The sequence below is a fragment of the Vulpes lagopus genome, chromosome 16, assembly GCF_018345385.1.
Source record: "Vulpes lagopus strain Blue_001 chromosome 16, ASM1834538v1, whole genome shotgun sequence".
Taxonomy (NCBI): Eukaryota; Metazoa; Chordata; class Mammalia; order Carnivora; family Canidae; genus Vulpes; species Vulpes lagopus.
The window spans coordinates 32,216,820-32,233,768 of record NC_054839.1 but is presented as its reverse complement, the minus strand read 5'-3'; the positions used below and the strand labels follow the sequence as shown (position 1 = coordinate 32,233,768).

The 16,949-nt window shown below is 36.2% G+C and overlaps 1 protein-coding gene across 16 annotated transcripts in view; it reads left to right on the top strand.

The window, feature by feature from the left end:
- The window catches only part of LMO7 (LIM domain 7), a 197,436-nt gene that overhangs the window by 58,683 nt on the left and 121,804 nt on the right, over window positions 1–16,949 (top strand). For all 16 annotated transcript variants that reach the window (XM_041730923.1, XM_041730922.1, XM_041730938.1 and 13 more), the window contains one exon: window positions 9,547–9,617. In XM_041730923.1, the coding sequence (XP_041586857.1) occupies window positions 9,547–9,617 (71 nt within the window). The remainder of the gene's footprint in view (window positions 1–9,546; window positions 9,618–16,949) is intronic.

Below are 16,949 nucleotides of genomic sequence, written 5' to 3'. Positions count from 1 at the left end.
CACAATATGTGATTTTTTTTGTGCGTGTCTGGCTCTTTTCCCCTAGCTATATGTTTTCAGGGTTCGTCCATGTTGTATCATGTATTAGTACTTCATCCTGTATTATGGCTGAATGTTACTCCATTGTATCAGAATATGGTTATACCATATTCTACTTATTCATTCATCAGTTGATAGACATTTGGGTTGTTTTCATGCTTTGGCTAATGAGTAATGCTGCTGTGAACATTCATATACAAGTTTTTGTGTGGACATGTTTTTATTTCTCTTGGGAATGTGATTAGGAATATATTGCAATTTTTTTTTTTGCTTCCTATTAATTGTTGAATGGAAGGAAGGTTGATGGATAGGTACCAGAAGGACTGCATTAGGGATCCCTGGGTGGCTCAGCAGTTTAGCACCTGCCTTCAGCCCAGGGCATGATCCTGGAGTCCTGGGATCGAGTCCTGCATTGGGCTCCCTGCAGGGAGCCTGCTTCTCCCCCTGCCTGAGTCTCTGCCTCTGTCTTTCTGTGTCTCTCATGAATAAATAAATAAAATCTTTTTTTAAAAAAAGGACTGCATTGTTAGTTTGCAATAGGAATCCATTAAGAATTATTTAGGGAATGCTTGTGTTAGTGGTCACCTCAGCTCCATTCCTTAATACAAAACATATACTGGAGACAAAGCATATCATCGATGTTAGAGGTGTAACTATCAATTTGAAGTTCATATAAAATGAGTAGTGACTCTCACCTGTAATATAGACACACTCTTTTCCCCAAATGAATGTTTCCCACAGTGATGACTCTCATAGTAATTCACAGGGAGATAAGCAGATAATTGTTGAGACTTGCTAATGTGTGTGTGAGATGTTTCTGCAAAAAAGAAGGATGTCTCTTGACTCTTGAGAACCCGTGATTATATTAAGCATTTGAACTATACTTAAAATATCCTGATAATGAATGTTCACATCTATGTGTGCCTCATGTGCTAGTTATTTAAAAACTCCTTCCTTGATCTAGAAAAAAAACTAATAATTTATTCACTAGACTAGTCTTTTGGTAGACTTTTCCCCCTTGGAATATTTTTTCCTATTGTCTGCAACAGCATACATTGGAGTATGAACCTGTATTTATAGACCAAATGTAGCTTATACTTTACCCTTAGAAGTAGTTTTTGTGATTAACAGAACACAAAATAGAGCTGTAAAACCTGGGCAAATTTTTGCGTGTGATGTTTTCAGTGAACTCAACTAGCAACTACTAACTTGTCTTGGATTTCATATCTAGATGAAACCCGGCACGTAAGTTGTCAGCCCTGGAACAAATCTTCCTCTTCCCTTGGTTTTATTCAGTTCTTTCCAGTTCAGTTTTTGGCTTGTAAATGATTATGTTTTAGCCAAAATAATTTGGGACTGTACACTAAAAGTTACTACTTGTATAGGAAGTGGCCACTTCTGGAGAAGAAATTATGTTTAAACTCAATTCTTTTATTTTTGTACTTTTAAATTGGAGCATAGCTGACATTTGGCCTAATGATGATTGAATGAGAATTTTAATGGTTATAAAGACAGTTGGCTTTTAATTATCTGGGGGTTCAGCTGAGAGATCATTTTGCTGTTTTCCCTCTTGACTTTATGAGGACCTGGGGGTCTTTCCCAAGAGAAGGTGAAGTGGGAGGTATAACTTAAATGAATCACCAAGACTAAAGATTTAAGGGGCAACAGGACAGGAAAAATGTTTAGATTTTTGACCATTATGAAACTTCTCATTCCATTTAGAATTCAGTGATCTATGCAATTCTGATTACCAGTGTTTTGGAAGACTGGGAGCTGGCTTTGGATTTGCTCTCAAGTGATATTAGCGTTGGCAAAGATAGTCCTAGAATACTCCAGGATATTATGTAGTACGATGCCAAATCTTCAGACAGGCCAGTGACTTGAGAATTATATTGCTTACAGCAATGTTATTTGCTGAATATACAATATAAGTTAACCAAGAACATGCTGTAATTCTGAGGGTTAACCACATTTTAAAGAGATACCCAGCCTTAAATACCATTTTGACTACACATTTCAAAACAGGGTTAGGTATGTATGTATGTATGTATTTATTTATTTATTTATGACTTTATTTATTTAGTCATGAGAGACACAGAGAGAGAGAGAGGGGCAGAGACACAAGCAGAGGGAGAAGCAGGCTCCATGTGGGGAGCCCGACATGGGACTCAATCCCGGGTCTCCAGGATCACGCCCTGGGCTGAAGGCGGTGCTAAACAGCTGAGCCACCCGGGCTGCCCAGGGTTAGGCTTTTCAAGAGGAATTTCCAAGAATTACTTCATCTTACTTTTTATATTCCTAATGCTAATAAGCACCATGTCAGGCACGTGCAGAGCGATTGTCATTACATGGAATATCTGAGTATTTCCTTAGTACCTTAGTTAGAATTAAGAACATTAATTTAAATGGGAAGTTAAATTCCAACATATTATTTAGTCTGGAAAAAATTTCAGGTAGCAAATCCATAGTGGTAACAAGCTCTTAACTTTGAACATTTCGTCCAAGAATGTTCCCTTTTGAAAAGGTATTATCACTAGAGTGATATGCTTCCATGGACTCTTGTGATTGCTTTAAAAATGGAATTTGGCATCCGGGGAAGGCAACTGTGAGCTGTGAGAAAGTGGAGGAAGGGCAGAGGCAGAGGGAGAGAGAAAATCCCAAGCAGGCTCCACACCCAGCATGGTGCCTGATATGGGTCTCCATCCCAGGACCCTGAAGTTTATGACCTGAGCTGAAATCAAGAGTAGGATGCTTAACTGACTGACCCACCCAGGTGCCCCCAAAATGAATTTTAATGGAATAAGGGAGAGATAGGTGTTTTTAATTCTTTGACAGCCTTAGAGATTGTCTACAAAGCATGGCAGATGGGGCCTGGGGCTTCAGCTATGGTGGTAATGCCCTATGTGGACCCTCTTATTCAAAGGTGAACACTCAGTCATATCCTGGAATGGAAAATTTAAGGTAGAGCCATCTTTTGTGAATTGTTTTGTGATGTGGGTCCTGTGTTCCACAGTGACTTCTGGTGGTAAATGTTCCTTGGGTATTTGTTTTGTTGGTTGAACTTTCAACTATCAACTTAGGTTGAAATGATGGTCACAATGATGATATGAATGTATCTTAAACATGATCTAGTAGTTGACCAGTTAGAATGTAACTTAATTTGGAATTAGTTGTGGGTTCAGTTGAAGCTCATAGCCTAGATTTTTTGCAAACTAGCCTAGTTTTTTTTTTTTTTTGCAAAGTAGCCTAGTTTTTTTCCCTCTCTTAAAACAAGTTCAAATGGGCACTGTGTTTTTATACTGTGATTCACACAAAAATATGATCAAGAGTGCTTTTTGGATTCTGAACATCTTTTACATGGCTGCTTAAAAGGAATCGAAAAATTTAAACAAGATGAGTGTCTGCTGACTTGCATTAGTGGATGTTTTGCTGATAACCAGTCTGGTATGAAGTGGTCTTTGAGAAGTTCCCAGAATGTTTGGGATTTAAGTCATGTGGATTATGCGGTCAGAATTGGAATGGAGAGATGCAGTGTTAGAGAAACGTGTTGCTTATATTGGTGGTAAATTTCATCCAGCCAGAGGATTAAAATAAAACCATAAACAAAAGTAGAGGGTATGTAGGTAGCTCCCATTTGTTTATTGAATTAATATATTTCAAAAATATTAATATATTTCATAGGAAAAGAAATGGCTTTTTTGAAATTTCCAAACTTGCACTTACTGTCTGTGATAACTGATAGATATTTTCTTCCACAAAATATGCCTTTTAAAAACTTCGTATCATGGGTTTCTCTGGAGATTGCAGCTGGTAAGACAGGTTTGGCAGCAATGTTTATGCAGAGTATGCTTTTGGCCTGCTGCTCCACCCTTAATATACGCAGAGTAATTAACTCCACTGGAAGCTTCTCACCCAAGAGCCTCACTTTTGGTCCTGCTGCTGCTTAGCTTCTTTCCTGTAGGATGGCCAGTCAACACACAGGACACGTGACTGGAAAAAGCACTAGTCTTGATTCTAGTACGTATTTTTGCTTGTTTTTTTTAGAGGAATCAAACATTTTTACATATCACTTGTATACTGTGAAGTACATAGGGCAAATATTTGTTTTTTGTTTTTGTTTTAATTAGGGGACTGAGCAGTGGATTGTCAAAAGTGTGTTGAGTAAGATTGGTCCAGGATTAAACCTCAGATCTTTTTTGTCTGATATACCTCTCAGGTTAGTTCAGGGAATAGTTCTATTCAATTGCATTAGGGAAATATGGAAAGCGGAAAACACCAAGTTTTTGTAGAAGGCAAGGTGTGGCTGTTTGACTACACAGTGATTATGACTCTTGTTTGTGTTGAGTTCTGATAACTTAAGAGAGAAACACATAGTCTTTATGTATTTAGTTACTATGAATCACAGCCTCGTTACGTAAAATGTATCACACCTCAAATAACTTGCTAATGAGTAAGGTCAGAATTATTGAACGCAATAGTAATTGTTAGATTAGAACTCCTAGATAGTTTGTTCTTTCAAAATTCTGGAATTTCAGCACACTGAATTCTTCTTAAAATAAGGATGGGTTTAAATTTTAAAGTTATTATTTTTTAACAAACTGCCTTCACTCTATTTTGAGTTCCTTTACGATCTCTGTAATTTTTATACTTTCCAGGATAGAGAAAGTAGTCTGGTAGATGTTTATAATGTAGTAAATCAGTTTTTTTCCTTTAATTAAAGGATATTATGTCTGGCAAAACAGATTTTTGTTTGATAAGATGAAACTCTGTATCTTCATTCTACAGATGGATAGAAACAGTTAATTTTTCTAGCTAACATTTGTTAGTGCTCCTCCTGAGTCAATCAAGTGTTGACCGCCTCATCTACTTCATCTCACTTAATTCTCAGTAACCCTATGAAGTAGGTACTTTGTATCTCCAGTGCACAGTTGAGAACAATAAGGAATTAAGTTGGCTTGTCTGGAGTTAGATGTAGGAAATAGGAGGGCAGGGAGACCAGGGGCTCTGGAGCTTGACCTGGCCCCACCTGGCAGTGGTAGATGCCCTATTGTAGTTTCTTAATGAATGTGGTAGTCTAGCCCGAAAATTCCTGCTATAAATTTGTGCTTTCTTGGGGTATCTGGGTGGGTAAGTCAGTTGAGAATCCAACTCTTTGTTTCATTTCAGGTCATGATATCAGGGTGGTGAGATTCAGTCCCACTTAGGTTCCCTGCTCAGTGTGAAGTCTGCTTGAGATTCTCTCCCTCTCCTCTACCCCTTCCCCTCACTTGGTCTCCCTCCCTCTCTCTAAAATAAATAAATAAAATATTTAAAAATACATAAATTTATGCTTTTTTTAAAATTAAAACTCTAGGATAACCTTTTTAATTTCTTTGGATGGGTCTTAGATGAGTTTATATTTACATGGATATATAATTTGCTAATTAAAAATTCTTACAATAATCAGACATTTTGAATACTGAGGTTGAGGTAGCTAGCGTATACAATATGAACATTTTGTACATGAAAATGTCCAGGGAAACTCTTAAACCACGTAAAGATAATTTTTCATTTTATTACTGGTAGAGTGTCATGTTTGCTCTTTCTTTCTCTGCCTCTCACACATGTAATCATTATGTATTAAAATCCAGTTTTCTTTTATCCAGGAACATTGTAAAAAAAAAAAGTTATTGGAACATTTTTAAGTTACCAAATTATCTTTTGTACCAGAAACAGTGGAGGATTATTTAAGAAGATATATTGCATGGTCTAATACACTAATTTAGATGGAAAAAAAATCTATATACAGATTGAAGACAATTTTTTAAAAACTTTCTGAGCCTTACTTTTCTTGGTGAAAGGGGAAAAATTAAGGATTATTGAATTTAAGGATTATGTAGATTTCATAGATAATGAGAAAAATTGCGTAGCATAAAAATTTCCTTTATCCTTTAAATGTGGAATCGCTTCTCGGCCTTTTGGCTAAGATCAAGTGTACCCTTTAAATGTGGGAGATGCAGGAAATTAACTCAAATCTGATGGTTTCTGACCTTTTTGAAGTTTTTAAAATACTAATTAATTTGTATATCTATTGCACAAGAAGCAACTGTGGTTGTTACTGAATGTAAATAAGCAAAAATTTGTTTAAATAAGGTACAATTCTACCACTTAGAAATAATTACTGTTAATGTATTTATTCTATATTTATTCATATAACACCTACTATAGAGTTATAGTAATTGGTATACTCCATGTATTACATAAATTACTTTATAATGAATATATTAAGTATTCTTTTTTTTTAAGATTTTATTTATTTATTTGAGAGAGAGCAAGAGAGCATAAGCAGAGGGAAGCAGCAGAGGGAGAGGGAGAAGCAGAGTCCCTGCTGAGTGGGGGGGCCCAATGCGGTCCTCCATCTCAGGACCCTGAGATCATGACCTCAGCCAAAGGCAGAGGCTTAACCAGCTGAACCACCCAGGTGCCCCTACATTAAGTATTCTTTACAAGTAATCTACTTTCATGACATTAGTTTAAATTTCATATAGTTTTCTGTTTTATGGTTATATCGTAATTTAACCAATTTCTTATTGGGCATTCGGTATGCTTATAATTGTTGCTATTACACAGCATTAGCTGTGAAACAATTCTTGCGTCATGTCTTTGTGTTCTTGTCATGTTGTCTTAGTATACATTCCTGGATCTGCACTTGGTGTGCTTTAGAGTATGCAAATTTAAGACTTCAAACATATGTCACAAATTACATTCTAGAAAGGTGGTATCATTTTATAATACCTTCAGTAATGTACAGGGTATGCTAGATTCCTGTGTCCTTAAAATATGGACCATTATTTAACTAAATCTTTGTTTAGCTTTTATATTCTGTCTTCTTTATAAATACAGTATAAGTGGAATCTGGTTTTACATATATGTATACATATATATGTATGTATTATATACGAAAGTGTATAATTTACACACATTGGAGTACATTAGTATATTGACATATGGATGGGGGTGGTCTGAAATCCATGAACTTTGATTTTTGCCTTTCTATAGTCTTTTTTTTTGGAAATAAACCATTCTGGATACTTGGGTGGTTTTCTGAATATCTCTGTATTTCATTATTTCTACTTAATATTCTTACTGTAACTTGGCTCTATATGGTGCAGAGGTGTTCCTTGGAGAGTTAATTATCAGAGTGTGTTGTCAGAGTGCTAACTTGAAAGTTGGTGCTTATGATTAGGCTAAACTCTACGATTGTTAGCTACCCTCAGGTATTTGATTGCATGCAAGCTAATTAGGAGATATTTTCCTTGTTTCAGATGAGTAGATGGGTTCAGAGAGGTTATTCAACTTGCTTCAGATCACACAGTTCTTAGGTAATGAAAGTGGATTGTGAGTATACTTTTGTCTGACATGAGCCCTTTCTCTTTCCATTTTGCCATTTGCTGCCCTGCCCTCTTGACTAGCCCCATCCAGGGCTGTAGATTGTCACTCCTCACTGCTATCCATGTGTCTATAGGTACAATTCTTCTTTCTTTTAACTCACTGCTTCTAATCTAAGTTAATTTAGGAAGTTAATCACCAGATTGTGTCAGTGGTGAATAATTAAGTATTGGTGGCTCTGAGGGGCTGTCCTATGACCAGAAAGAATGGACTTTGACTTCTGTTTTGGATGTTCCTGGAACATTTTCATCCTTTTTTTGACTTTGGGTAGGAGTTCCCAGATAGATATTATTATGTTTTCACTAGTTGGGGTCAGTGTTCATCTTTTTTTTTTTTTTTTTTTAACATTTTTTTTTTTTTTTTTTTAGAAAGAAATGTAAAAAACTAAGTGGGGGTGGGTGGGCAGAGGAGAGAGAGAGAGTCCTCAAGTGGACTCCCCGCTTAGCACAGAGCCGGACATGGGGCTCGATTCCAGGACTCTGAGATCATACTCTGAACTGAAATCAAGAGCTGGATGCTTAACTGACTGAGCCACCCAGGTGCGCCTCAGTGCTCATCTTGAGTTTATTTTGAATCTATTTGGGGGAAAATTCAAGATAATTTGTGCTGCACAGGTTACTTGGGATAATCCATGAGCCACTCAAGATTTTCCCCAAAGAAATGTACCATTCTGGATGTTTTATTGCGTTTTTAAATTGTCTTTCACTTATGTGGCTATGAGGTCCCTGAGGGAAGAGCTGCTTGCATTTTTTTTTCTTTAGATCTCCACCCACTATCTAGGTAAGTGCCTGTAACAGAGACACTCAGTGAAATGTTTAATTCATGAGGCATTATAGCCTTTCTGTAGATTAATGCTGTGTACAGGAAAGGATCTTCTACTTCTTCTTCTTGTGTTTGAGTGTGTTACCTCCTGGCCCAGGATCCTGCCCATATTTATAGAACCAGCTTATTAGAAACTAACTTCTATTCTAAATATAACTGCTGTTCTGTCAATTAACAATTTGCTATAGTGATGTTGGGCATCATGGAAAAGTTGTGGAAGGCATACAGGAATTCTAGGTGGGATGAAAACCTAGCAGTAGTGAGTGAGGACTGCAGGAGCCTGGCAGCTCACTTAGGGTTTAAGATCAGGGGCTTCCCAAATCAGATTTCCTACATGGTATTTCTTCCCTGAGTGGCAGATGGAGCAAGGACTCCTCCTCACATGTGGTGGATATGTCTCTCGGGCTGCTGGGATCACCGCTCAGTGCACTCTGCCCACACCCTTAGCTGTGGACCCAGTTTCAGGAGCTGTTCTTAGAAAGCTTTTTCCTACAGTGGCCTCCATATTCTCTGCTTCTCTGTCTTAAGGTCCCCTTTCTTCCCAGCTATTCTACTCTTGAGAGACAGGATCTGTAGATGTTTTTCCAGTAGTTTTGCTAAGGAACATTGGTTGTGGTTAACTGTAGGTGACCTTTATATGTTATAGCCTTAAGCGGGGGAGTTGTCTGTTTAAAGTCTGTGCATCTTCCATGCTTGTCTTTTGTCTCTCTGTTTCAGGATTTAATAGCATTCTCTATAGGATGTTTCAGTAAATGTAGCTCATTACACATATCAGGGCCATATCATGAATCCATTTAAGGAGAGTCATGCCTTTTGCAATTTAGCATTGTCATGAAACTTGAGGAATTGAAGGATGGGATTGAAATTAATGATGTGCATAAATAGTTGATATTTCAAGTTTATATCTTAATCTCTTTTTATTTACTCTTGGTAGGCTAGATTGCCCATAGGATTTTTATAGAAAAGATGTTGGAAATGTAGCTTCTAACTACTGTTGATTACCCATAAAATTGTCCCACTACAGAAAACTCTCATTGTGGTTTTTTTTTCTGTTTACATTTGTTCATACTATAAAATGGTTAATCTATCTCTTTATAATATAGAACCATGTGTAATTTCCTATATGGAATGACTTTCGATGACATACGTATATCTTTCAAGGATAACATTAGATGCACATTAATTAATCGCATGCTACATTTGACTTGTGTAGTAACTCTGATTAAGAGAAAACTAACGCCCAAATCTGTTTTTCAGGCAGTTACAGAGAAGAATTTTGAAACAAAGGATTTTCGAGCTTCACTAGAGAATGGTGTTCTGTTGTGTGAGTAAGTATTTAAAGCAGTTAAAAAATAATTCAAAAGCAAAGATGTGTATGTGTGTTGTTAGTTGTCATCACTCCCTCCCCATGGCCACCATAGTCACAGATCTGTTTTCTTGGTAACAAGTGAGATTTGATCTCTGCAAATTGACACCCCTACAGTACCAGACAGTAGGAAGGAGTTATCAGTCTCTGCATCTAAAGATAGCATTGGTGAAATATATATTATTTTAAATTAATAAACAAGAAAGGTTCTGTTATTGCTTGATGGGCCAGTAGGGGTGGGTGGTTCAGGAGGAAGCCGTATTACATTGTAATACTCTGAATATTTTAACATATGGAATTGCCTGGTTTAAAAGTTAATAGAAGACTTTTTTCCTCTTCAGTTAATAGTGATGCTTGTAGAACAAGTTTATGAAGTAACAAATTTTTCTTTTAAGCTTTAAGTGGAGTCATTACATCTCCACAGTCAATTTGAGTCATGGGCCATTCATTCAATTAATATATTATTAAAAATCAATATCCCAGGTTTTGGTTATCATAAGTAAACTAGGCTGGTGGCATGATTGATGGTATGAAGCCTACATCGTGTGTCTAGCCCCACTGTTTTGTCCCCCACTGGGTGCATAGTGAAGTTAACCAGGTATGTGACCATTGGAGGTGAGGGGGAGGCAGGCCCATGGGATGTAAAGATGAAGTTCTGGGTAAGGGTGCAGGTTGCAGAAGTGAGCAAATAAGTTATAAGAATGTCCTTGAGTATGCATCCACATTTTTGAAAGGGCTTAAGTACTACAATCTAGACACTTATCACATAGGTATTTATGGAATCTGTCCACAAGTAAGCATTGGAAGTTAAATGTACTTGTATTTAGATGATTTTGATTATCCTTTTGAAGGAAGGTGGTTTGCGGCAAAGATCGGGAGCCAGAGGGCTTAGGTTTGATTCCTTGCCCCATTACTTTTGGACATTTGAGAAATTGACTTAGTGACTGAGCCTTATTTTCTTACCTGTAAAATGGAGATCAGCATATCTGATCTGCCCAACAGGGTTGCAGAATTTCATAATACATACATTAGGGTTTTTATAAACTATCTTTGTATAAGTTGTTGCTAGGAAGATGGCCATGTAGATAACAACCTCTATCTCACTAGCTCTGTTGGTAGATGTTCAAGCTTTTTTGTCTCAGAGCAATGTTATTTTTTTTTTTTTCAGAGCAATGTTATTTTTTTTTTTTTCAGAGCAATGTTATTAATTGAACCATATGAAGTTATTGATATCCAACCCTGTGTAACCTACAGAAATATCAATTTCATATGGTTCTACTTAATACATAGCAGAGCTGACATATGAAGAAGGGCCACAAGTAAAGTTTAAGGAGTGTTTCTTGTCCTCTTCTGATGTCACATTTAGAAGTGCCATTACCAAATATGCTTAAACTAATTCTAGTAGAACACATGGTCAGTCTAATTGGTTAATGTTAGGAAATTATATTAATTTGAAAACTACAGAATTTAAGTGTGTTCTAATGCATTCAGAAGATGAAGGGGGGAATGATAGTTAGAAAGATGCATGTGATTTGAGAACTACCTTAGCTATGAGTATGGACTGTTTAGAGGTTTGCAGCAAGTTAACTTTTTTCATTGCAAGCTCCACAAGTCAGGATAAGTGTTGGGTATGAAGTGTGCATATGAAGCACTGAGTTGTTTGTGGACATGTGAGAGTATATAACCCACATAGGTGATGTTTTCAAAGAAATCACTTTGTGGGTATATACTGCCAGTGATAAACTATTTAAATCATTTTTAGGGATCTCTTTTTTGGGGCATTAACTCTATAACAAGATCATTAAACATATTTTTGTGACACTTAGTTTTTTTTAATTTAAAATGCAATTTATGCAACAGCCTGGTGTCTCAATGATTTGAGGTGATTTGTAAAAGCCATACCCAACCTGAGAAGATATTCAGAGTTGATGAAAAACTGTTTGGACCACAAGCAGTACTGTTAGATTAAATACATAAGTTCTACCTTCAGAGCAAACATTGGATGCATGTTTAAAGATACTGTGGTTTTAAAAAAATCACTTTAATTCACAGCTTCTAAAAACTCATTCTTAGATTGTTTCCTAGCTGGAATAATACCAGTTAGGGGTTTTGTGCATTACTAGATTAAGTCTAATCAGTATGTCCGGAACCCAGTATTCTTTAAATTTCCTAAAGTAGCATAAGTAAATATTAAGCTATGGTAATTGGCAGTTGTTTTTACTGAGGGACATCAAAACCTTGCATATTTGTATTAAAAAAAACCTTTCTCTTAATTGTAAATCACACTGTTTACGGCCACTGGTTAATGAAGCATGTTAATCTCAAAGGTGCAATGTTGGGGGAAAAAGCCTATAGATAACTCTATTCTGTATACATCTGTAGCTGAAGAAAGCCTAGCTGGTTAGTCTATAAGATGATTAAGGAGGCATCACTGTTTGATCATCTCCACCTGAGCTATAATGCCTACCAAGAAAGCAAAATCTGACGTTCAGGGTCTGGTATTAAAAGTCCTGACTCTTAAATTAATGGTAAATATAGTAAGCCATCTGACTTTGAAAATATTTTACCCCTGAGAGATCTCAAGTTTTAGCTGAAATATGATTAGGATATTTTAAGACTCTGAATTCATTTTCTTACAGGAAAAGACTGACTTCTGCTTGGTTCACTGCCAGGAAAACGGATTCTTGTGAAATACGGGGTCTGCTTGTTGCTTCTTAAACATCTCTAGGCATCCTAGTTCATTATTATGATTAAAGAGTTTTCTGATTATTTTATCTAATTTCAGTAGTCTTTTTATCCGTTAGTCATAGTTTATCCTTTTTGAGCTGGCATTCTGAAATAATGAAGTCAAGAGTTAGAGGAAGTGAGCTTATTATAGCTTCCACCCAACTGGCAGTGTTCTGACATTTCAGATAGTCTAAATTGGGTATAAACTCTGCACTGGGGTTTTAGACCAGATATATACCTGCATAATGAGATAATGTTGCCTTTTATTCTGATTGACTATTGAACTTAGTATCTTCTGTTAATCATTTTAGTATCATTTAGTTTGATTGACTGTGAGATCTAATTGAGTTGAGTGGTAAAGAATACTCTGCTGGTTAAAGTCTGTTACAGTAATTCTTTACTGTATAACTTAGACATATAATCTCTCTTTACTAAACAGTGAGATGGGCACAAAATCTAATTTGGGATTTTTTTCAAATTAGTAAAAGGATTGACAAGAGTTTGTAAGGTGACTTCAGCTCGTTTTTTTTTTTTTTTTTAAGATTTTTATTTATTCATGAGACACACACACACACACAGGGGGGTAGAGAGGGAGGCAGAGACAGGCAGAGGGAGAAGCAGGCTCCACGCAGAGAGCCCGATGTGGGACACAATCCCAGGTCTCCAGGATCAGGCCCTAGGCTGAAGGCAGCCCTAAACCACTGCCCCAGCTCCTTGTTAATTATTGATAGTATTCATTAATCAGTCCTCTATTGGCAGTGTTTATTAGTGTTCATAAGGACCTCACTCTATATTTTTAAAAATATGAGATTTGCCACTACGTAAATATCCTCAACCTTTCTCACTCTGTGGTTTTAGGAGAATCACTTCTCTTCTCTAGACATATTTGGTTGAGGCATATCTAGCTAGTGATAGAAGTTAGTAATTTCACAGTTACTCATTTTATGATTGTGATCTTGGAAATATGAAAACAAAACATTCTTTATTCACCTTGTGAAGCAAGAAGATATATTTGAAGATAATTTTATTGGGTGTGTCTCTGGTTAGTCACTCTATACTTCCCATCCCTGGAATATTGCCAGTCTGCTCTATCCCAGGTCAATCAGCCATGCCTCAGAAGTTTACAAGTGAGCCATGTCTCAGTGGTTTAGGTCTTTTTGAACTTGGCACAAATTATTGAGAAAACTCTTCTCACACTGTTGTTACCAGGCCTTCTTTTCCATGGTTTACAGCTTGGAAAGAGTGAATCAGGATATTCACCTATTTGGTTTGAGAAATTCTGTTCTTATTTATATATGCCACGGGACCACTACACTATCTACATAAAACATTTTGTTAAAGATGTGTTCAATACAAGGAGAAAAATTATTTTGAAAAAGATTCCTGTTAATTTTATATGGGATACTTGAGTGATTTAAGATATAGGACAAAGAACTTTGTCACTTCTCATTCATGCAAGAGGGGTCTGTCTTTTGTTAGAAATGGAGACTTTCATACATCGAATGGCAGTGATACCATGTGAAGGCCAGAGAAACTTCTTTAATGAAGCCTTTTTTCTTAGTTACTTCTGGTTTAGAATTTCCTGAGGAGGATAGTTGTTTTCCTACATCTCTCTAGCATGCCAGCACTATTCATTGATTCCCAACCATATTATAGCCATTTGCAATATAAATAATAAAAATGATTTTTCTGGGCTCCCTGGGTGGCTCACTCAGTTGAGTGTCCGACTACTGGTTTTGGCTCAGGTCATGATCTCAGGGTCATGAGTTAGAGCTCCGCAACTCAGCACAGAGTTAGGCTCTACGCTCAGCACAGAGTCTACCTGGGATTCTTTCCCTTCTCCTCGCTACCCCCGGTCCCCCTCCCGCCCCCACCTTGTAGGCAAGTGTTGCGCACATGTGTGGTCTCTTTCTCTCTCCCTTTCCCGCCCTCCCCTCCCTCTTTTAAGTAAATAAGTAAATAAAATCTTTAAGAAAATTTTAAAAATGATTTTTCTTCATTTACAGTAATATAAACTTCAAAGTTTCTATACTATTTGATAACCTAGTAGTAGGCAAATGAAGATGCAAGTGTTGTGTTTATAAAGACAATCTGAAAATTTTAAACTGTTTTCTCTGCATGTTTGCATTTTGTGGTTGCCAATCTGTATGTTCTATTTTGAAGATTTATAGTCATTTTTTTCCTGTAATTTGATACCTACATATAACAAAACATCATTTAAAAATAGTTTATTAAGTTGAAGCCTGGCTTAGCAAATAAATGATTTAAAAGTTCACCTCTATTATAATAGTCATGTTGTACAGACTCATGGCAAATTTTGCAAAAGGTTTTTCGTATTGAGGCTTTAGTCCTAATTCATAAACCTGGCAGGTACCATCTACAGGCCTTTCCTGCCCTGAATATAAATTACTAAGAGGAGAACAACCAGCATTTCAGTGATAGGACTTCTGAGAAAGAAATGAGAATGATGGTCTAAAAAAAATAAAAGGAAGTAATGTAATGTGTATGCTAGATGTATGAGTTATGAGCAGTTTTATTAAAGTTGATCAGCAAGAAGTTATACTGAAGTCCGTTTTAATGTAATAAAGGCGTTCAGGTAGGCACATGGAAAACAGTGTGTTAGCTGTGAAACAATCATAGTATGGTAATTCTGGTCAGTGTATTGAGAAGTAAGTTAAATAAATGAATATTATAAAAACAAATTTATAATGTATCATATCAGTTAAAAATAGAACAATTGCCTTATATGAGAGATTTAATCTCTAGAGTTTCTTATATACTAACAATTACCAGTCAGAAAATTAGATGGGATCCAAGGAGTTAAAAGCAATAGTGACAAAGTTTAGCATTCTTTAGAGAAATGTGTGAGACTTTAACCTTGGATATTGAAAATGTAATGGTAAGCTGTAATAATTAAGAGATGAAATGGTAAGCTATATTTCTACATAGGGTAATATATGTCAATTAATTTATAATTTTAATCCAGTACTCATTAAATGTAGTCAGGCTTCTCTTAATAAGTATTATTTTAACATTCATGTGGAAGAATAAGAAGATAAGAATAGGAAAAATTCTAAAAATAAAAATATCTGTGAAATGAGCTTGTCTCAACCATAGAACATGTGACAAACATGACAAAGCACAGCAATTAAATATTATGGATTGGAAAAAAAATAAATATTATGGATTGCTTTGTAAATGTGCATATTAATACAGGAACAAGGTCCAAAATACATTCTTACACATAGGAATTTATGATAAAGGAGATATGAAAACACACAAAAGAGATAAATCACTCAGGTCATTGTATTGGGATAAGTAATTGTCTAAGGATGAATTTGTAAGCCCACCAAATAGCCAAGATTAAAATAATACAAAGCTGAAAAAATAAAATTGAAGAGTTAAAACCTTTTGAGGCAGTTTAAAATTCTAAGTTTTGAAGGAGTGAGGGAAAAATAAATAAATTTAAATCCATATTTAAATAGATATTTTGACAACATTCTGAGAAAAATACGTTAAGCAAAATGACTTAAACATTATCTAAAGTTCAAATACACTGGTGAGATACACATTTGGAATAGGAAATGAGTAGACAAATGAGCAAAAGATGTAACCAAATACTTCACAAATAAATAAACTGTGGAATAAGTGCTGGAAATAAGGAGTAAAATCTTCATTTTCTTTTTTTTTTAAATTTTTTTAAATTTTTATTTATTTATGATAGTCACACACACACACAGAGAGAGAGAGAGAGAGAGAGAGAGGCAGAGACACAGGCAGAGGGAGAAGCAGGCTCCATGCACCAGGAGCCTGACATGGGATTAGATCCCGGGTCTCCAGGATCGTGCCCTGGGCCAAAGGCAGGCGTTAAACCGCTGCGCCACCCAGGGATCCCTTCATTTTCATTAGTAAGAAATAATTGTGCTAAAACCAGATACTATTTTTTTAAAAAGATTTTTATTTATTTATTCATGAGACACACACACACACAGGCAGGCAGAGACACAGGCAAAGGGAGAAGCAGGCTCCATGCAGGGAGCCTGACGTGGGACTCCAGGATCACGCCCTGGGCTGAAGGTGGCACTAAACCGCTGAGCCACCTGGTCTGCCCCAGATACTATTTTTAAATTGAAGATGGTAAATAATTTGAAATGTTACAAAATGATGGCATATTATGGCAAAATGGTATATGTTCAAAATGACCAATTGAATGTAAGCTGGTACAGTTCTGAAAAGCAGTGTTAACAATACCTGTCAAGTAATTACATGCTAGTTTTTTAGTTAATATAATCTGTATGTTAACTTACCATAAAAATTACAGGATTTTCCCCAATAATCTTTCCTCTTGAGAATAAAAAAAAAAAGATTACAAAATGGGGGGAATATGTATAAAGATTTTTCATAGTGGAAAATATAAAAAATGCCTTAAATATCTATAATGTGGTTGATAAAATCAGTGAAATCTTGTATACCCCTTAAGAGTGGTGGTTATAAAGTTGGCAGCTCTTAGGAAGATCATGCAGCTGATGCGCAGAGGGACTGGGCTGCTGCAGTTCTATCCTACCAG